This window comes from Scyliorhinus canicula, chromosome 1 (genome assembly GCF_902713615.1).
Source record: "Scyliorhinus canicula chromosome 1, sScyCan1.1, whole genome shotgun sequence".
In the NCBI taxonomy this organism is placed as follows: Eukaryota; Metazoa; Chordata; class Chondrichthyes; order Carcharhiniformes; family Scyliorhinidae; genus Scyliorhinus; species Scyliorhinus canicula.
In genome coordinates, this window is record NC_052146.1 from 58,232,249 (window position 1) to 58,254,154 (window position 21,906).

A 21,906-nucleotide genomic window follows, 5' to 3' on the forward strand; every position below is an offset into this window, starting at 1 on the left:
AAGGTGCAAAGGAGATTTGCCTGGAATGGACAGTAGGTCTTACGAGGAAAGATTGAGGCTGCTAGCCTTTTCTCATTAGAACAGAGAAGGATGAGGGGCGACTTGATAGAGGTTTATAAGATGTTCAGGGGAATAGATAGAGTAGACAGTCGGAGACTTTTTCCCCAGGTGGAACAAACCATTACAAGGGGACATAAATTTAAGGTGAATGGTGGAAGATATAGGGGGGATGTCAGAGGTAGGTTCTTTACCCAGAGAGTAGTAGGGGCATGGAATGCACTGCCTGTGGAAGTAGTTGAGTCAGAAACGTTAGGCACCTTCAAGCGGCTATTGGATAGGTATATGGATTATGGTAGAATGATGGGGTGTAGAGTAATTTGTTCTTAATCTAGGACAAAAGTTCGGCACAACATCGTGGGCCGAAGGGCCTGTTCTGTGCTGTATTTTTTCTATGTTCTATGTTAAAAGAACATAGGAGCAATGACGGACAGGAAAAGACCCTCTGGTCCACCAACCAGCCTGTTTTACACTGTTCCGATTCCCTCCAATATGAGATCTCTGCCCTCCACCCAAAACTACACGATCTCCTGAAAGTCAATAAAAGGTAAAAATCAAGGCCAATTGGGAGAAGGAAAATCACAGGGAAATTCCTCCCTGACCCACTTAGGCAATTCAAACTAACCCAAAATATCACTTTGGCCTAAGAATACAATGCTGTATCGACCTTGTGTATGAGGTGATCTCTGCCCCAGCACGGAATTCTCAGTCCTAATTCTCTTACTTGAATGTTATAAATCCATTGTAAGAAGTCTTACAACACCAGGTTGAAGAGCAACATGTTTGTTTCAAACACTAGCTTTCGGAGCGCTGCTCCTTCCTCAGGTGAATCAATTGTGCAGGGCACTGTGGTTATTGAAAAGAGCAGAAAAACCAACAAGATAAATCAAGTTGGGAAAATTGGTTGGCACCAAGTCCGGGTTTTTGAAACCTCACAATGATGGATAAAGACCAAAGAGGTTACAAAGTTCTGTGGCCCTGGGGAAGAAGGATTTAAATAGATTTTGGTGCAATGAGTCCTAATTTCAATGCAAAATGGAACAGGAAGCATGAACAAGATGGCATATTTGGAGCTCAGGAGGAAAGTTTAAAGGACGTTTACCAACAGATAGCATTGGCATGCAAATGTCAAAATGTGCAACTATCTGTGCTGGTACAGAAGCTTAAGGAAAAGGGGACAATTAAAATTACGGGATTGCAATCTACTGGTCCTGTACCGGAGTCGGTTCTTGACAGGACACGAGTTCGTGGAAGAAGATCATTGATGTTTTAAAGAGAACAATCTAATTTCTGTTGCTTAGTACTTGTTTTACATTAACTGTTCCATGTTATGTCTTAGTAGCAATGCATCTTGCATTCTATTCAATGGTAGGATGTGGTCAATTCCATAATTCCACAGGATATTTCAAAGGATATGTTGACCGAGACTCTTGCTCCAGTCAATTGATAAACACAACAACTTTATCTTTAAACCAAATCAGGTCTTTGTTAGGAAAATATATAAAAACATACATATTTAGGTCTGCTACAAGACTGGTTCTCTTGCACCATGTCACAAGTGTAAATTATTCTATTCCCCTCTGCATTTACCACTATAAGTTTAAAAGTATAGATTTTAACTGCTAATTCTTATCTAATGGCTTCGCAAGGGGGTCACTGTCCACTCGTGCTGACAGGACATAGAGAGGCATTGGACTTCGTCAAGCTCAGGGCTTGAGGTTTCTTCCTTCTGCGCTGTTGTTCCTCGAGGTTACGCTGCTGAAATCTTTGTTTCTCCTTATTACACATATCTCGGTGGCACTGATTTCATGCATCCAGTCACATGCTCACAGAGCAACACTACTCAATCACTTTTTTTTAATAATCTTTATTGTCACAAGTAGGCTTACATTAACACTGCAATGAAGTTACTGTGAAAAGCCCCTAGTCGCCACATTCCAGCGCCTGCTTGGGTACACAGAGGGAGAATTCAGAATGTCCATATTACCTAACAGCACGTCTTTCAGGACTTGTGGGAGGAAGCTGGAGCACCCGGAGGAAATCCATGCAGAAACAGGGAGAACGTGTAGACTCCGCACAGACAGTGACCCAGGCCAGGAATCGAACCAGGGACTCTGGCGCTGTGAAACAACAGTGCTAACCAATGTTCTACCATGCTGACCTTGTCGTTGTTTGCTTTAGTATTTCCTTCCCTCTTTCTGTCTATTTGATTGATTAGGATAAGTTTATTATCAGGGACAATGTTACTTTCCATTCTGCCTATCTATCATGGTCAGTCTTTCCCTAGAAGACATCTATTTCCAGTATCCTGCTGATTCGTCATGGCCTGTTGTAAGATCAAAGACATTTGTGGTAAATCACATAGGTCACATGCAGATTGTGTAAATCACATGCTCCAAAAGTAGTTAATTCTGCTGACCATATTCCTGAAGTTAGTTAGCCAAATTTCCTAACAGGCCATAGTAGTATCCTTGCTTTGTTTGGCTTTCAATAGACGGCTACAGATATTTCACTGCCAACAGGGCAGCATGGTGGCACAGTTAGCACTACTGCCTCACAGCGCCAGGGACACAAGTTTAATTGCGACCTTGGGTGACTGTCTGTGCAGAGTTCGCACTTTCTCCCCACGTCTGTGTGGGTTTCTTCCAGGTGCTCAGTTTCCTCTTATTGTCCAAAGATGTACAGGTTAAGTGGATTTGCCACATTAAATTGCTACTTAGTGTCCAGGGGTGTGCCGGCTAGATGGGTTTATGGGGCTGGGGCAGGGGAGTGGGCCTTGATATGGTGCTCTTTCAGGGGGTTGGTGCAGATTTGATGGGCCAAATGGCCTCCTTCTGCACTGTAGGGATTCTGTGACTCTAAGAGAATTGTAAAGATTGACCATTCCTTGCCCCACCCGACTGACTAGTTCCAGAGACTGGAGAGGCCCGGTTTGAGTGATGGGATGAGGTGGGTGAAAGCTGAAAGAGAGTGGAGGATAACCAGTGGATTTATTGTGGTTGCCTTTGGTAATGAGCTGATGAGTTTTTGTTTACAGATGGTGAAGGGTCACTACATCATGGAGTATGCTCATCCTGGCTGAACAGAATTGACGCAGATGAAATGGTGCCATGCTTTGTCAGAAGGTAATCTGTTTTATTTTCTTGCAAGCGTGAAGCTTAAAGCTGTCTGGACTGTATTCCGGCTCCAACACCAGCAGGCAGTGGTTAAAAGTAAACAGATCTCCAGATTTACCTGCCCACCCACGTCGATTCCTGCTGGACTGGAACATTCCGGTCCATAAGCACATAGTACAGTCTTTACACAAATTTACGTCCTTGAATTGTGAAAAAGTACTTTTGAGCAAGGTAGGTCAGATTTTACAGTTCCCGGGTGCAATGGGCCACCTTCCCCACCCAATTTCCCTTTAGTGAGTTGCATCTATTCAATCCAGAAATTCTTGGATAATTGGAGAATAATGGCATTTTCACCCTCTCCAGAGCACTGTGCAAGTAACGTTCATGTTCTAAAAAGCCTAGTGGTGCTTGTAACTATATCTGTTGCGGATTTAATATCTTTGGACATGATACAGTCGGAGCTTAAACTGATCATTGGATGGGGCAGTCAATGAGGGGCGCGGTCACTGACACTTCAACTGCGCACTCAGATGAAATATTTCACACATTATTTACTCCAGGCTGCACAAACATTGACCTAACCGCTTTTGAATTTTATCTTGTAAGTGAGGTAGGGCGCTCGTTCAGAATTACTTCGATGGACTGGCGATCAGAGTTGCTACTCCTTAGTGAGCTTCAAATGAAGCTGCTCCTTTTGTCCCTCGACCTCCTGACTCGGGCCACGTGAGCGAGGAACAGTGCAGCGTGCTACCGAGGCCTTGTGTCAAGGGCAACTGACTCAGAGGTATCGAAGACATGAGCTGCCATAGATGAGGCACGCTTCGAAGTCCAGCCGCTTTGAGAAGCCAGGGAGAAGACATGTTTGTAAATTAAGTTGGCAGGATGGGGTGGGGGGATCATTAAGGGGGGTATGACCAGTCGGAAGATTGGGTGTTCAGTGTGGGGGTTGTGGTCAGTGCAGATGGGAGAAGTGGACCAGGTGGTCAGTGGAGAGGTTGGGTGGTCAGTGGAGTGGTTGGCTGGTCAGTGGAGTGGGTCAGTGGAGAGGTTGGCTGGTCAGTGGAGAGGTTGGCTGGTCAGTGGAGAGGTTGGCTGGTCAGTGGAGAGGTTGGCTGGTCAGTGGAGAGGTTGGCTGGTCAGTGGAGACGTTGGCTGGTCAGTGGAGAGGTTGGCTGGTCAGTGGAGAGGTTGGCTGGTCAGTGGAGAGGTTGGCTGGTCAGTGGAGAGGTTGGCTGGTCAGTGGAGAGGTTGGCTGGTCAGTGGAGAGGTTGGCTGGTCAGTGGAGAGGTTGGCTGGTCAGTGGAGAGGTTGGCTGGTCAGTGGAGAGGTTGGCTGGTCAGTGGAGAGGTTGGCTGGTCAGTGGAGAGGTTGGCTGGTCAGTGGAGAGGTTGGCTGGTCAGTGGAGAGGTTGGCTGGTCAGTGGAGAGGTTGGCTGGTCAGTGGAGAGGTTGGCTGGTCAGTGGAGAGGTTGGCTGGTCAGTGGAGAGGTTGGCTGGTCAGTGGAGAGGTTGGCTGGTCAGTGGAGAGGTTGGCTGGTCAGTGGAGAGGTTGGCTGGTCAGTGGAGAGGTTGGCTGGTCAGTGGAGAGGTTGGCTGGTCAGTGGAGAGGTTGGCTGGTCAGTGGAGAGGTTGGCTGGTCAGTGGAGAGGTTGGCTGGTCAGTGGAGAGGTTGGCTGGTCAGTGGAGAGGTTGGCTGGTCAGTGGAGAGGTTGGCTGGTCAGTGGAGAGGTTGGCTGGTCAGTGGAGAGGTTGGCTGGTCAGTGGAGAGGTTGGCTGGTCAGTGGAGAGGTTGGCTGGTCAGTGGAGAGGTTGGCTGGTCAGTGGAGAGGTTGGCTGGTCAGTGGAGAGGTTGGCTGGTCAGTGGAGAGGTTGGCTGGTCAGTGGAGAGGTTGGCTGGTCAGTGGAGACGTTGGCTGGTCAGTGGAGAGGTTGGCTGGTCAGTGGAGAGGTTGGCTGGTCAGTGGAGAGGTTGGCTGGTCAGTGGAGAGGTTGGCTGGTCTGTGGAGAGGTTGGCTGGTCAGTGGAGAGGTTGGCTGGTCAGTGGAGAGGTTGGCTGGTCAGTGGAGAGGTTGGCTGGTCAGTGGAGAGGTTGGCTGGTCAGTGGAGAGGTTGGCTGGTCAGTGGAGAGGTTGGCTGGTCAGTGGAGAGGTTGGCTGGTCAGTGGAGAGGTTGGCTGGTCAGTGGAGAGGTTGGCTGGTCTGTGGAGAGGTTGGCTGGTCTGTGGAGAGGTTGGCTGGTCTGTGGAGAGGTTGGCTGGTCTGTGGAGAGGTTGGCTGGTCTGTGGAGAGGTTGGCTGGTCTGTGGAGAGGTTGGCTGGTCTGTGGAGAGGTTGGCTGGTCTGTGGAGAGGTTGGCTGGTCTGTGGAGAGGTTGGCTGGTCTGTGGAGAGGTTGGCTGGTCTGTGGAGAGGTTGGCTGGTCTGTGGAGAGGTTGGCTGGTCTGTGGAGAGGTTGGCTGGTCTGTGGAGAGGTTGGCTGGTCTGTGGAGAGGTTGGCTGGTCTGTGGAGAGGTTGGCTGGTCTGTGGAGAGGTTGGCTGGTCTGTGGAGAGGTTGGCTGGTCTGTGGAGAGGTTGGCTGGTCTGTGGAGAGGTTGGCTGGTCTGTGGAGAGGTTGGCTGGTCTGTGGAGAGGTTGGCTGGTCTGTGGAGAGGTTGGCTGGTCTGTGGAGAGGTTGGTGGCTGGTCTGTGGAGAGGTTGGCTGGTCTGTGGAGAGGTTGGCTGGTCTGTGGAGAGGTTGGCTGGTCTGTGGAGAGGTTGGCTGGTCTGTGGAGAGGTTGGCTGGTCTGTGGAGAGGTTGGCTGGTCAGTGGAGAGGTTGGCTGGTCAGTGGAGAGGTTGGCTGGTCAGTGGAGAGGTTGGCTGGTCAGTGGAGAGGTTGGCTGGTCAGTGGAGAGGTTGGCTGGTCAGTGGAGAGGTTGGCTGGTCAGTGGAGAGGTTGGCTGGTCAGTGGAGAGGTTGGCTGGTCAGTGGAGAGGTTGGCTGGTCAGTGGAGAGGTTGGCTGGTCAGTGGAGAGGTTGGCTGGTCTGTGGAGAGGTTGGCTGGTCTGTGGAGAGGTTGGCTGGTCTGTGGAGAGGTTGGCTGGTCTGTGGAGAGGTTGGCTGGTCTGTGGAGAGGTTGGCTGGTCTGTGGAGAGGTTGGCTGGTCTGTGGAGAGGTTGGCTGGTCTGTGGAGAGGTTGGCTGGTCTGTGGAGAGGTTGGCTGGTCTGTGGAGAGGTTGGCTGGTCTGTGGAGAGGTTGGCTGGTCTGTGGAGAGGTTGGCTGGTCTGTGGAGAGGTTGGCTGGTCTGTGGAGAGGTTGGCTGGTCAGTGGAGAGGTTGGCTGGTCTGTGGAGAGGTTGGCTGGTCTGTGGAGAGGTTGGCTGGTCTGTGGAGAGGTTGGCTGGTCTGTGGAGAGGTTGGCTGGTCTGTGGAGAGGTTGGCTGGTCTGTGGAGAGGTTGGCTGGTCTGTGGAGAGGTTGGCTGGTCTGTGGAGAGGTTGGCTGGTCTGTGGAGAGGTTGGCTGGTCTGTGGAGAGGTTGGCTGGTCTGTGGAGAGGTTGGCTGGTCAGTTTGGGGGTTGGGTGTTTAGTGGGGGCTGGGTTGGTAGTGGGCAGGTTAGGTGTTTAGTGGAGGGTTGGGTGGGTAGTGGGGAGGTTAGGTGTTTAGTGGAAGGTTGGGGAGGTTAGGTGTTTAGTGGAGGGTTGGGTGGGTAGTGGGGAGGTTAGGTGATTAGTGGGGGGTTGGGTGGTCAGTGCAGTGTTGGGTGGTTAGTGGGGGGGGGTGGTCGGTTGCTCAATGCGGGTGGTAAGGTGGTCATTGCGGGATGGCCAATGGGTGGGTGGTCAGCATTGGGGAGTCAGTGGGGGGGGTCAGGTGATTAGTTGGGAAAGTCGAGGGATCAGTGGAGGTAGTTGGGTGGTCAGTGGCAAGTAGTCAGTGGGTGGGCCAGGTAGTTAGAGTGGCTGTGGTGATGGGCGATGTCTGGATGGTCAGTGGGTCGTTGGATGGCCAATGCGGAGATTGTCAGTATGGGTGAACGGTTGAGTGGTCATTGCAGGAGGGATAGTCATTGGTGGGAATGGTGAGTGGGGAAGTGATCAATGAGGAGGTGGTCAGTGTTATAGGCTGGCCAGTGGGGTTGTCCAGATGGCCATTGGGGATGTGGTCAATTTGCGGGGAGGGTAGGGGGGAGTGAACATTGGTGAAGGAAGTGAATGTTCACCGGAGGGCTGTTGAGTGAGGTGTGGAGATGATCATTGGGGTGTTGGCGAGTGAGCAGAGGCTATGGTGGAGGGCAGTGGGTATCAGTTGAGGGGTGGGGAGGGTAGTCAGTGGTGTGCGGGTACAATCAGAGGGATATGGTGTAGTCGCGGGGTGGGAGGTCAGTTGGAGGAGTGGGGGTATAGTCGGGGTAGTCAGGTGTGAAAAAGTCAGTTGGGGGAGTTGGGGTGTTGTCGGAAAGTGGTGTTTGTAGTCGGTGTGGGGAGGCCTGGCCCATGGAAGATCAGAGGTTGGAGGTGAAGTTGGGAGGAGGGGTTACCATGGGGGTGTGAAGGGTGTAATTGGGGGGGTCCGGTGGAGAGTTCTGGGAGAGGTGGGCGGAGGGGAGAAAAATTTGAAGGATCCCTGCCACAGATAATTCAGCTGTGTAACTTTTTTGATAAAACTTGGAGGAACAGTCACAGGATCGCTAATTAGTTTTAACAAGAAAAAAACATTTATTAAACATGAAAATTTGAATTTCTGGACAATATTCCTTTATTCTCTGCCCCATGCCTAACAAATGTACACTGATTTAAAGATTAACATGGACTATGAAGTACATCTTAAGCTTTCATAGAGTTATTTAATCTAACTGCTAAACTAAATTATTGTTTGATGCGCTTTGGAGGAAGCATGAACTATTCTGGTTGTCCTACAAGTCACTAAGCCCGCTCTCACTGGGCCAAGTGTCTCACGGGATTGAGAACATAAACCCACATCGCACTCCTTGCACTCTGCCCATGCCGGTGCCCAGGAGCCTCAGTTAAGGCATTTAATCTGATTTTCTCTCATTTTAACTGCACAATACATCACAAGAAACTAACCACTGGCCTTTCTGCAATTGCTGAAACTTCCAGAAGTTGAAGGGAGCGGCAATTGTACTTCTGAAAAAATATGCTGCAGCTCTAGCCTGTGATCACATTGTTAGCTTCTTGAAGAGACCAAAATACAATGTGATAAATTTCAAGTCCTTTATCAAAGTTCAGCAATCAAAGAATAGCAATCATAGTGTCCAATCACAAAGACTTGTTTTAATCTGTTTTGTGCACCTGCGTGCAGAGCACCTTCTTTCAGGTTGCCCAAAGATCCAATGGTTCCATGTGTTTTAATTGGACCAGGGACAGGAATCGCACCCTTCAGAAGCTTTTGGCAGCAGCGTCAGCATGACATTGAGCATCAAGGTGAGTCATCGATAAAAAGAGGATTAAAAGAGGAGCTGAAGGCACACCAGCAGTTCCAAAGCGGTTCATCCTGCAGGACTAAGCATGAATGTTACATTGAAAAAAGTTATCAATTGCCTAGGACTACTTAACTGGAGAAGGCAATTGAAATTACGGTAGAAAAGGATATGAGAAAGAATAGGGGCTGGATTCTCCGGTGCCCTAGCCGTGTGTCTCACCGCTTGACAGTGGGATTTCCCAGAGAAGCCACCCCACGATGCTGGGATGCGCTGCCAGTAGGAATAGAGAATCCCAACAGCTGGGGCATTTTAATCTAGATTCCTTGGGGACCCTTTTTTCCTCTTCATGTCCCGTTCTTGGGCTCAAATTTGACTTTCAGAGGCTGTGTCCTTGGTGTTCACAGCCTCTTCACTCTGGGCAGTGCCTAAATTGCCTCCAACTTCGATGGCAGTGACATTTTCTCTTTCACTTATTTGGAAACATGGAGGATGAAATTTCCTGGTGGCACAAAATGAGCCAGAGCAAATCTCAATCTGCTTCACACCCTTCCATTGAAGTCAAGTACTGCAGGAAATCTGCTTCCCCTCATGTTTTATTTAACTTTAATAATTACCTCATAAATGTTTGTGACCTCACTTCTATATTTTAGGTTTAAAACCATGTCCCATGGTTCTTGTATTTGGTTGCCGACAATCAGAAATCGATCACATCTACAGGGAGGAGACCATTGAAGCGAAAAGTAAAGGTGTCTTTCAGGAACTCTATACAGCTTACTCCCGTGAACCAACAAAACCAAAGGTATTTAGACAATCTGCAATTTGTGTAGTGTATTATGTACTTTATTTATGTGAAAATATTTAATTATATTTTTGTCAGTTTTACTTTTTAGAAATCATACCTATCTGCATATAAATAAAAGCCATTTGAAGTTTGTAAATAAGCTTTGGGGACTGTTCCAATCCCAGTTGATATTAAAACTGGACAGGAAGATTCCAGAATGGAACCCTGGCTCAAAAGACCATGGGCGGGATTCTACGGCCCGCCAACCACATTTACCTGCACGCAGGCCTTCACCTGCAGCGGGATCGCCCGTTCCGGCAGCCGGCGAATTGTATTTCCCATTGTAGCCACCCCAAGCCATCAGGAAACCCATGGGCGTGGGTGCGCTGCCAGTGGAGCGAAGGATCCCTGCGACAGATAATTCAGCTGCCTAACCTTTTTGATAAAACGTGGAGGAACAGTCACAGGATCGCTAATTAGTTTTAATAACAAGAAACAAGCATTTATTAAACATGAAAAGTTGAATAACTAGACAATATTCCTTTATTCTCCCTCCCTAGCCGAACAAATATACGCTGATTTAAAGATTAACATGGATTATGAAGTACATCTTAAGCTTCAATGGTCTAATTAACACAAAGCCCCTTTTAAGCGCACAAGATGACTGCAGTCAAATAAACACACTCCGCTCTGAACCAAAGTTATGTCTGTGGATTTCTCCTCCAAATCCCCCCAGTTGATGATCATGAGTGTTTCGAATCTCCACTCCCAAAAACATGCTTTAAAATTTTCTCTCATAAGTTTGCTTTCCGTTAGCAGTTTGCATTCTGAAATCTAGTCCATGTTTTACAAATGGCTATTTTAACTGAGCTTCTGCTCCACGTTTAGCAGCAGATGCAGTTCCCAATTTTATAGCACCCTCTTTTATGTTTCCTTTGCTTTAACAGCTTTTACTCAAACTCTGAGATCTAGCCACCAATTTCCAGTTATTTCAACTCGCATTCCACGGCCATAATAAAGTGTCTGAAACCTAAAAATCACTTCAGATATCTTTCTGGCTTCTCAGCTCGGTCTGACGTTACTGAACAGCTCTCTGTTCTAGTACCTTTACCTCAGACTTATTGGAAACTTTTCTTAATTTCTCTAGTTTTCTTAACTAGCTGTTCTTCAGAACTCTGCACTTGCTTTCTTAACCATTACTCCATGATATGGCTTTTCTTCTAGCAAGGCTGGGAGAGATGTTCCCGCTCTAGCCTTCAGAACCAATTGCTTCCAGCAGAGCTGTGAGAGCTGCCTTCTTTCTCACTACCTATCGACAACTGCAGTCAAATTAGCTAAATTAAAACTTAAAAGCTTCGCTACCTTACAAGGCTCCAGTTGTTAAGTGACGACTTATCTTTCTCAAGGCTTTTATTGACTTTTCAGGCTGCAACCCTCCACAAGCACAATAGAATCATAGTCGGAACTTAACTAACCTCTACACATTCAAACACTATTGTCCAACATGAATCTAACTAGGTTTTACCCTTCCAGGCACAGGAACATTACATTAAACATACTTAAAACTATACCTTGGGTGCAATTTAACAGCCTTGCCGCGCCTAACTTGGTGTTGCAACGAGGCCGTTGAACCTTGTGAGGTCTCTCGATATGAATCTCGCCCTCTCTGGGCATGATCCAGATCAGCATATTTAAATGAGCAATTAAGCTTAGTCGAAAATGCAATCTGCTGGATTCTCCTGGTGCCTGGGCTATCTAACCAAGGCACCATTAAGCACTGGTTTCCACGAACATGGACCAGGCGTAAAGGTACCTGGGGGAGGGGGAGCCTCCCAGGCCATTAGAGACCCCCTGGCGGCCGGGGACAGGGCAGGATGGTACCCTGGCAGTCCCGCTGGTGCCTGGGCACATTAGCATTGCCAGCTTAGCACCTTGGCACTGCCACCCTGGATAACCAGGTGACACTGCCATGGTGCCAGGCTGACAGTGCCAAGGTGCCAGGTTACCCATACCAGGGATCAGGCCCTGGGGTGCTTTATCCATAAGAGGTGAGGTGAAGGGGGGCTTGAGGACCTCAGAGGAGGTAAGGTGGGTGTAGTGTAGGGTTTGGGAGGCCGTGGTAGGGTCGGTGAGGGGGGGGGGGGGGGAGATTGAAAGATTGGGCTGCCTGTAAAAATGTGTCATCGGTGCAGTGAATGACTGAAGTGCTTTTTGAGATTGGAAATATTTAATGCTTTGAATTGCAAATCCCCGTTAATCAAAATACTTGGTCAATTTGTCTTCCAAATAAACAGCTTTTTATTTAAATCCCCATCTCTCGGGGATTTCTAGCTTGCAGATTGAGTTTGTGAAATTACAGACAAGAACTCCAAAGGCTCTGTTGTGCACCTGCATTGGTCATTGGGAAAGTTTGAAATTTAGCAAATGTGATATTAGTTGCTGTGGAAGCTTTGGGCAAGGGGCTTTACTTTGGAGCATTTAAAATAAATGTTTAAAATATATTCTTTCACTGGGGTGCAACGAGTCATGCACATGACATGTGTATGAAAATACCATTGGCAAGGTTTTCCAAATATCTTGAGGTGCATTTAGTGCTGTTCCAAACTTGAAATTTCAAACTGTAATTCATAGTGATCTTTGCTCCGGTTTCCTCCCACAGATATACAGGTTAGGTGGATTGACCATTCTAAATTACCCTTAGCGTCCAAAAAAAACGGTTAGATTGGGCTTCTGGGTTAGGGGGATAGGATGGAGGTGTGGGCTTAGGTAGGGTGCTTTTTCCAAGGTCCGGTTCAGATTCGATGGGTCAAATGGTCTCCTTCTGCACTGTGGATTCTATGAACAAACTAAAGTATCTGTCTGGTTTCAGAAATACGTGCAAGATATTTTACGTGAACGGCTCTCTGACCAAATATTCAAATTACTGCACGAGCAAAGTGGCCACATCTATGTTTGTGGTGATGTTACGATGGCAAGTGATGTGCTGAAGACCATTCAAAACATCTTGAAAACACATGGAAAGATATCCTTGGAAGATGCCGGCGTTTACATCAGCAAGCTAAGAGTAAGCATTTATATAGTGCTACTCCCATACTTGCACTCAGGCAATCTAAAAATGTTTCAAAACGAATGATTTATTTTCAAAATATATGTAATATAGTAATAACTAACTAAATCCCAGATTGTGTTTCGAGCCCTGTTTCAGGAGTAAATTAAGAGGTTGGGTACAAATTATGCGGAATTGCTCGAATGAAAATTCAGGACCTGAAAACTTGAGGAACAAACTGAATACAAAACATTTTACATGAGGAGCTGAAATATTGGAACACGCAATGAAGTATATTTCAGTAGGGTGTATTTTGCTGACTTTTGGACATATTTGGTTACATTTCAGTGCTCCTATTTGGTAGAAATTGAGTGGTAATGCCCTAATAATTGTGTAAGAGAACACACTACCCTTTTGCTGGCACCAGTCTTTAACACGATGGCCCAGAAATTGCAGGGAGAATAATGGCTAGGTTAATATACACGCCACTATTTATGGAATCTGTGGCAAGTAAGAGATATGTCAGAAATTGCGAATCACCACAAAGTGTTGGATGATTCCTAAAAATGGGAGCTTGCCATCACCATTTCATGAATTTCAAGAAATTACACTGTGAATGAATGGATCTGATCACAGCCATTTAGGAACTGTACAATCGTTTAGGGCTGGAATTTTATGTCATAAAAACTCTTGGCAGTAATTTAGGGCGCGGTTCTCTGCTCCCCACGCCGGGTGGGAGAATCGCGGGAGGGCCGGGCGCAAGATCAAGCCGCCACGTCTTACAGGGTAGCGGAGGGGAAGATGGCAACCGCACATGCGCGGGTTGGAGCCGTCAGCCGTCGTGACGTCAGCCGCGCATGTGCGGGTTGGAGCCGGCCAACCTGCGCATGCGCGGCTGATGTCACATAGGCGCCGCCGTCGCGTCATTCTCGGCGCACCGCCTTAACGCAAGCGTCGAGGCCTGGCGGCCGAGAGTTACGGAGCGCCGCTCCTAGCCCCCCGGGTGGGGGTGAATAAGGTGCGAGGAGCGGCCTCCAAGGCCGTCGTGAAACTCGGCCGAGTTCACGACGGCCTTCCCGATTCATCGCAGGAGCGGAGAATTCCGCCCTTAGTGTCTGGTCCTGACAAGAAACCCAAGCTGTCCAGCACAGAAAGTGAACAATTAAAACAGTGGAATCTCACTCCACCAGGTAGTAAATAGTTCCTAAAAGCTTTGTAAACTTGGCATTTCCAAAAATGGTTGAGCCACAATAGATCACAATACTCGACTTTCTAATCCAGTTATTGATCCAAATTGACCACTAAGATCAAAATGAGTCTTAAACAGCGATGCTAAACGAGGACAATCAGCGGGGTCTTCCAGTCCTGCCTGCCAACAGGATTTATCAGTGTCGTCAATGTACGTTTGGTTGGTTCACTGTATCCAACAGGGCAGGGCTGGAAAATCACACCCTATAACAGAGGGCAGAATTTTCCAGTCGTTCCCGCCAGTAGGATCTTCCAGTCCTGCCGATGGCAAACCTCTGCTTTGGGATTCCCCGCGATTGGGTGTGCATGCAATGGTGAACCCCGTTGACAGCAGCGGTACCAGACGATCCGGCTGCCAGCCATGGTGGGCAGCCTCTATCGCTGGGAAACATGCCAAGGGGGTACACATAAAATCCCGCCAAGAATCTCAATCCAACTCAGCAATTGATAGCTGACAGACCTGACATTTAACTTTTTAGTTAGATTTATATAAACTAATTGATTTTCTTTCTCATGTTGTTGTTGTTGTTGTTGTTGTTATTATTATATATATTTAGACATTTATGATCACAAAAGACATCGGGCGCGATCGAACAAAGGTTTCATTTGTGTCAGGTTTTGCTGGGAGTTTCCCGACGGTTCTTTCGGCACGTTCCCCACTGATATCTAACAACGCTTAGTCACTTTTTGGGGTCGTCGGGTGTTTCTTCCGGTCAAGCCCACATTTAGAATTACTTTCATCACTGGAGAGCTGAACTCACTGGCCAGACCAGCTCCACCGAGATCGGGCCACCATATTGAAAGGGTGCCCTGATCTCTAAAGAGAGATTGTAAGTCCCCCACACCCTCATCCATGGGCAACGGTACCCCCACATATATGGGCAACATCACCCCCACATATATGGGCACTACCACCCCCCCCCCCCCCCCCCCAAGTGATGACACCCCACTCAGGGGTCGCTGAGGGCCCCCATTTACAGGCCTTCCCGGTCCCCCAATCAGACATCCCCTTCCAGGATCCCCATCCTTCACCCCACCAACTTCCCAGATACCCCATCATACCCACCTTAAGCCCCCCCTCCATCCTCCTTTCATAGGCATGGCTCCCCCAGGCCCTGATCTTTGGCAGTGCCACCATAGCACCCAGGCACCCTGACAGTGCTACCTTGACACCCTGGCAGTGTTCCTGCTGGCTTTTCATTCCCATCTGGGTACCTTGGCAGTGCCAGGGTAATAGTGCCAAGGTGCCAGCCTGGGTGTACCAAGGTGCCAACATTCCAGCGGAGGGCCATGGGGCTATGCTGTCCTGTCCCTAACCACCCAGTGGCCTGCAATAGCCCAGAAGACTCCCCTGGTGCCACTCTGCCTGGCCCATGAGTGGACCAGTACTTAATAGCGCCCGGCTGGGTACTCCCTTGGGATGCTTTTAGATATCGGGAGCCCAATAGATCCCAAGTGAACATGGCTAAGTTTGTTTGAATCCTACTTAGGTGCGTGAGGCTTGGTCATGACCATGGTGGGCGGGATCCTAGTCACAATGGTTCGCACGGTCTGGGTAGGTATTCTAACACATTAGATGCACATTTCAAGACTTAGAACTTGGAGGCATAATTGAGATATCATGGGCCCCAAATGTAGCACAAAATAATCATAGATAAGAAGTTTAATTCACAAGAATGCTTTATATTCCTTGTTCCTTAGTATTAAATAATATTAAGTGAAAATTATTTTAAAAACAATATGAAGTATTAATGTGACGATGGTTCCTGCTTTCCCCCCCCCCTCCTTTCCCCCTACAATACTAGTCGGAATCTCTGGCTGGGTGTATATCTTATCAATGCCTAATTTAATATTTCAGGATCAAAAGCGTTATCATGAAGACATATTTGGTGTGACTCTCCGTACGCAAGAAGTTACAAACCGCCTTCGATATGAATCCATTGCTTTTATTGAAGAAAGCAATAAAGACGCAGATGAGTAAGTATGCCAATAAAGAAGTAAGAAATTTCTGAAATGTGGCAGAAATAAGTTTGAGTTACTTGTAGAATCTCTTGCGATATCTGGCAGTGCAGTTTAAAATATCCAGGGGTTGGTTTTATGTCAAAAATTTATTTCATCAGCCTTTGAAAGAGAATAAGATTCAGATTATTAAAAAAACAGAAATGGAGAGTGTACAACATGGAACTAGCAATTATAGTTGAATTAGATCAATAAAATAAAGCTCATGAGAATGAGATTTAAATTGATTCCTAAGGGCGTAAAGTAGAATTTTTGGGGGTAGAGGTTAAGACCAAAAGCAAAACACTGATTGATGGTGATTGAGCTTGGTATAGAATCATAGAATTTGCAGTGCAGAAGGAGGCCATTCAGCCCATCGACTGGATAACTTCAAAGTGACTAACAAATGCTGCGGACGGCTTCTAATCCATCGGGCGCCAAAGATAAAATTGTTTTTTCTAACTTCAAATCTCCTGTTTATACTCGTGTGCTTAATGGACACAATGTCATTGCTTGAATGCAGTGTGTGTGAATGGAGACTGAGGGGTAGATTGTGAATCAGCCGGTTTCTGGAATGTATTGCTGTCTGACCTGCAGCACCCATTTTGTGGCCCTAGTGGGCCAATTAAAAACCTACCTCAGAGCTGCAAAGAAATAATTATCGCCTACAAGGCACGCAGAGACGGGGAAGAGAGGGCGTCTAGGCAACAACTGATCAACTCCATACTGGAGATGGACAGGCCATATTCCGAGGTCCCGACCGTAGAGCTTCCGGCAGAGAGGAAAAAGCTACAAATGGTCTTTAACCTGCTATCCACCAGGAAAGAAGTGTACCAACTCCCTTCGACACAGGGCACCTTCTACGAACACGGACAAAAATCAAGCTGCCTGCTGGCTCGCCAGCTGAGAAAGCAGGCAGCCACAAGGAAGGGTAGCAAAGGTGACGAGTAGCAAAGATGGACTGATAGCCGAACCAAAAAAGGTCAATGAAGCATTCAAGGCCTTCTACTGAGGGCCATGCACCTCTGAATGGGGCTCGGGCATGAAACAGTTCCGCAATGGACTGGACATCCCAGTTGTGGGGATGATAGCAGGAGGGAGCTGGAAGCACCCCTAGAATTGGGAGAAGTCATGGAGAGCATTGGCTCCATGCAACTGGGGTTGGGGCCAGGAACAGATGGGCTCTCGGCGGACTTCTACAACAGATTTGCGGCCGCACTGCCCACACCCTTTGCAGGAGATGTTTGCAGACTCGCTAGCGAGGGGCATCGTTGACACAAGCCACTATATTACTGATACCCAAGAATGACAAAGACCCAACAAAATGCGGATCCTGCAGACCCATTTTGCTGCTCAATGTGGATGCGAAAATACTCACAAAAATCCTGGTCAGGCGACTAGAGAACTGCGTGCCAGAGGTGGTCAATAGAGACCAGACGGGCTTTGTTAAAGGTATACAGCTAACTGCGAACATCAGGCGATTGCTGAACATGATAATGACCCCATCCGAGGAGAGAACATCAGAGGTGATCATCTCCGTGGATGCAGAAAAGGCCTTCGACAGAGTTGAGTGGAAGTGCCTGATGAAATGAAAATCGCTTATTGTCACGAGTAGGCTTCAATGAAGTTACTGTGAAAAGCCCCTAGTCGCCACATTCCGGCGCCTGTCCGGGGAGGCTGGTACGGTACCTACTGATTAGGTACTAGAATGGTTTGGGCTAGGGACAGGGTTCACCTCATGAGTGAAACTCCTGCACAACGCCCCATGGTCAGCATAAGGACCAACACCACCGGTTCTGAATACTTCCAGCTGCACAGAGGCACAAGGCAAGGATGCCCTCTGTTCCCACTCATATTTGCCCTGGCAAGTGAGCTGGAAGGGAATCTGAAAACGAGACAAAGAGCACAGAGTCTCACTCTATGCGGTGACCTGCTCCTCTACATCTCGGATCCACCAAGCGGCATGGAATGGTTTCTGAAGCTCCCGAGAGAGTTTAAAGCCTTTTCGGGCTACAAGCTCAACCGGAGCAAGAGTGAAGTTTCCCTGTGAACCAGAGAGGGGGAGGGACAGAGCTAGGGGGATTCCATTCAAACTAGCCCAAACAAATTCCGCTACCTGGGGATCCAGATTGACCATGACTGGGCACGGATCCACAAATGGAACCTGACCAATCTGGCGGAGGAAGTTAAAAAGGAATTGCAGAGATGGGATGCACTTCCACTCTCTCTAGCGGGGAGGATGCAGCCGATCAAGATGATCGTGCTGCCCAGGTTCCTCATCCTGTTCAGATCCATACCAATCGACATTCCCAAGGCGTTCTTTAACTCGGTCGATAAAATGATTATGGCATTTGTGTGGTGGGGGAAGAACCCAAGGATTCCCAAAAAGATGCTACACAGAAAAAGAAACGGGGGGGGGGGGGGGGGGGGGGCTGGCCGTCCGTCCCATACCTACAATACTAACACTGTGCAGCACAAAGAGTGGGGGGATGGGTGAAAGAGCCCGAAACGGAATGGGTGAGAATGGAGGAGAGCTCCTGTACAGGGCAACCGTCCGAACCCTGGCCATGGCGGCACTCCCATCTCCACCAGCCAAACACTCAACAAGCCCAGTGGTGGAAGCCACACTCTGAACCTGGAATCAAATGAGACAGCACTTCGGCCTATCCGAAATGTCCACTGTAGGCCCCATCTGTGGCAACCATAGGTGCGTGCCAGCCTTTAAGAGCTGAAGATAGGACAGGGTGATGCTGTCTGTTAGGGACTTCTATACAGAGGACAGACTAGTGACTTTGGAGGAACTGACAGAAAAACTACAATTACCCAATGGGAATGAACTGCGACATCTGCAGACAAAAAGCTTCCTCCGCAAGGAGACAACATCATACACATGGACCCTTAGACACGCAATGACAGAGGTACTACCGGACGCGGGCATTCTGGGAGGGGGGAACTGCAGGGTCCTGTATGGACAAATACCAGGAAGGGCATGCTCCCCACTGGACAAGACCTGAGAAAAATAGGAGGGAGAACTAGGGATTGAAATAGGGTGGGGACTCTGGAGCAAAGCACTGAATAGAGCCAACTCCACCTCCACTTGCGCAAGACTAAGCCTCATGCAACTCAAAGTGGTGCAAAGAGCTCACCTAACCAGAACCCCAATGAGAAGGTTCTTCCTGGAGGCGGGGGATAAAGGTGAATGGAGCCAAGAAGGTGCAGTCAACCACACCAATATGTTCTGGGCATGCCCCAGAAATGTTGGGTTCTGGACAGCCTTCTTTGTCCATGGGGGTGAGGGTGGAGCCAAGTCGTCTTCAGGGTATCAGACCAGCCAGACTATTTATGGGGAGGAGGGCCGATGCCCATGCCTTTGCTTCCCTAATCGCCCATCGAAGAATCCTGCTGGCTGGCAATCAGCAGCACCACCAAAAGCTGCAGACTGGTCAGCCGACCTTGAGAATATCAAATTAACCATCTGACGATTGGAGGAGGACTTCCACAAAACATGGTAGCCGTTCAGCAAATTGTCCCAGGACCTCTTTGAAGCCAAAAGCCAATAGAGCAGGGGGAGGGGGCCACATAGAGGCCGAGGGGTCTGTGGTAGTCACCACTAGCAGTATTATATGTATTGCGGTAAGACACATATACTAGAGGTACATGGGTAAATCGCTGCCTCTGGCTCCGCCCAGTAAGCGGCGTATAAATGTGTGTGCTCGTCGGTGCTGCAGCCATTCTGGTAGCAGCTACAGGAGGCACAACATCTTTGCTCAATAAAGCCTCGATTATTCCACTACTCTCGTCTTTGTGGTAATTGACAGTGTATCAGGGTCACAAAGACACCAAAGGCCAGGAAGAGGGAGGAAAGGAGGAAGGGGGGAGGTTAGGCAGAGGGGAGAGGGGAAGTGGGGGGCATGGGAACAGCCGGAATAAACAACAGGGGAGGGGGGCAAGAACAAGGCCACAAAGACAGGGCCCTGCAGCAGGGATGAAGGGCTGCAGGTCAAAATGGGGCCAGGTCAAGGCCGAACCGCCCGGTACAGGGAGGGGTACCAACCCCCCGAGCAGAAAAGTCCATTCTAACTGGCAGGCTAACAGAACCAGTTACAGGGCCGAGGGCCCTGCCAAGCCAGCACAAGCAAATAAAGCAAAATGGACAAAGACGCAAAGGGAACACTGAAACAAGAGAGGGGGAGGAGATGGAGGGTGGCGCTAACTAACAGGGGGGAGGAGAGGGAGGGGTGGAAGGAACTATACATATGTGAATACACGATGATCACTTTAACTATATATAAACTGCAAAATTTCATCAAAATTATTGCAAAGAAAGAGCTACAAAGAAATAATTAACACCGATGGTCATTCATCGTGTAACAGGCAGAAGGAACTTCATCAACATTTCAATACCAAGATTAAAGGTAAAACATTCTGGAGTACTCTAGTTATAACTCCTGCTTTATAATGCTTGTCGCTAGATGTTCAGAGAAAATTATGGCTTACAATTTCGAAAAGTTAATGTTGAAAGATAGTGAATGCTTTGAAAAGGACATAACATGACAATTTTATATATTATAAGGTGCACTAAACATCTTGTGGTTAAAGTAAATCCACAAAGTCATTCCTCTAGTTTTACTAATGCTACAATTTTCCCTTCTTCCTCTAATCTTCCACAGAGTGTTCTCTGCTTGATCGAGAAGTGGCCTTTGGAAGAAGTTTCATTCAATTGTGAAGACTTCATTGAGCATCAAAGTCCACACGAGTGTGGATGCGGACAGGATATAGTGAAAACCTACTTAATCTTTTATATTTTTACACACGGGAGATTGTTCTGCAATTTGTTATATGGTGTCGCTATTAGTATGTTAATTTTTCGCCAACGTGTTGCTTTTAAGTAGCTGCAAGGTCCACTGCAAGCAAATGGGAAATTTTTCTATAGAGAAAAAAAAATTGGTGCATGAAATAAAAGCAACTTGATCACTTCCTTAAAAAATATGAAGAGTTCAGCATACATAGGCTTCATTTTACAACACCAATACATTCATTCAGTAAAGATCTACAGGAGTTACCTCCTTAATGTTTCAAAGAATGGGTGGCAGATGTAGGCCTTCAACTTGCTTTGGGTATCTCTTACAAGTTAGCAAAAAGCATACAAACAATCATGTGTTTCTTCTTTGTGAAAGTGCAGTCCTGTTGTTTGCATGCTTTGATGATGTCAAATGCGATAATTCCTAAATATGGCAAGTGGAGGATGGCTAAATGAGATTTGTTTAAGAATGTAGCAATATGCAATCACTTATTCATGTGGACCAGGTATCAGCTGGGCTGCTGGTGCAGCATAACAATGCTATTACGTCCTGTGCCTTGACGGCTCTCCCCGGCTGTTCTGTTAATAGAGAGGTTCAGTTTCAACCAGAGGCCCAGATTTTCACGGAGTCTGGCTGGGTCAAGAGGCTCCCAAGACTGGGGTTCCTCCCCAATGCTTGCCAGCACAGGATAAGGATACCTGTACCCAGCCCGCATGCATCTCTTCCACCCTTGCAGGCTCTATTAAAAGTTTGGAAATTTCAACCCCTCTGCCCAACAATTTTGATTGAGCTGGCCCATTCTGTTAATTGATCTGGTTCATAATACCTCAGAGGATTTGTAAACCTTGGGCGGAGCATTAGTCTTGAGTTGGAAACCCCCAAAAAGTTCATTCAGCATTCCCTTTGAAATACCTTTCTCCTCTTGTGATCTTATATAGCTCTTAATCCAACACAGCCATTCGTAGTTTTAATGTAAAAACAATTATCCACTTCACATCTCTTAACCATGTTCCCGGCTGGGTCACTGTCTGTGCGGAGTCTGCACGTCCTCCCCGTGCGTGCGTGGGTTTCCTCCGGGTGCTCCAGTTTCCTCCCACAGTCCAAAGATGTGCGGGTTAGGTGGATTGGCCATGCTAAATTGCCCGTAGTGTCCTAAAAAAGTAAGGTTAAGGGGGGGTTCTTGGGTTACGGGTGGTTACGTGGGTTTGAGGAGGGTGATCATTGCTCGGCACAACATCGAGGGCCGAAGGGCCTGTTCTGTGCTGTTCTATGTGTAATAAGCACTTGGGTATTGTAAAAAAACACTCTTCAAAGAATGATCAGGTTATTACAAGGTAATAAATATGTCAATCAACCAATGTTATCATCTCCTGTAACCTGTCAAAATTGCCTACAGGGCTGAATGCATTAGCCATTCTTGAAGCTCAGTCAAGCATTCATA

General features: G+C 47.7%; 1 protein-coding gene across 7 annotated transcripts in view; it reads left to right on the forward strand.

The window, feature by feature from the left end:
• nos1 (nitric oxide synthase 1 (neuronal)) overlaps positions 1–21,589 on the forward strand; it is a 190,913-nt gene extending 169,324 nt beyond the window's left edge. For all 7 annotated transcript variants that reach the window (XM_038791167.1, XM_038791176.1, XM_038791160.1 and 4 more), the window contains exons 24-29: positions 3,095–3,182; positions 8,470–8,591; positions 9,241–9,389; positions 12,241–12,435; positions 15,524–15,642; positions 20,334–21,589. In XM_038791167.1, the coding sequence (XP_038647095.1) occupies positions 3,095–3,182; positions 8,470–8,591; positions 9,241–9,389; positions 12,241–12,435; positions 15,524–15,642; positions 20,334–20,349 (689 nt within the window). In that variant the 3' untranslated portion in view covers positions 20,350–21,589. The remainder of the gene's footprint in view (positions 1–3,094; positions 3,183–8,469; positions 8,592–9,240; positions 9,390–12,240; positions 12,436–15,523; positions 15,643–20,333) is intronic.
• Positions 21,590–21,906: the final 317 nt, after the last annotated feature.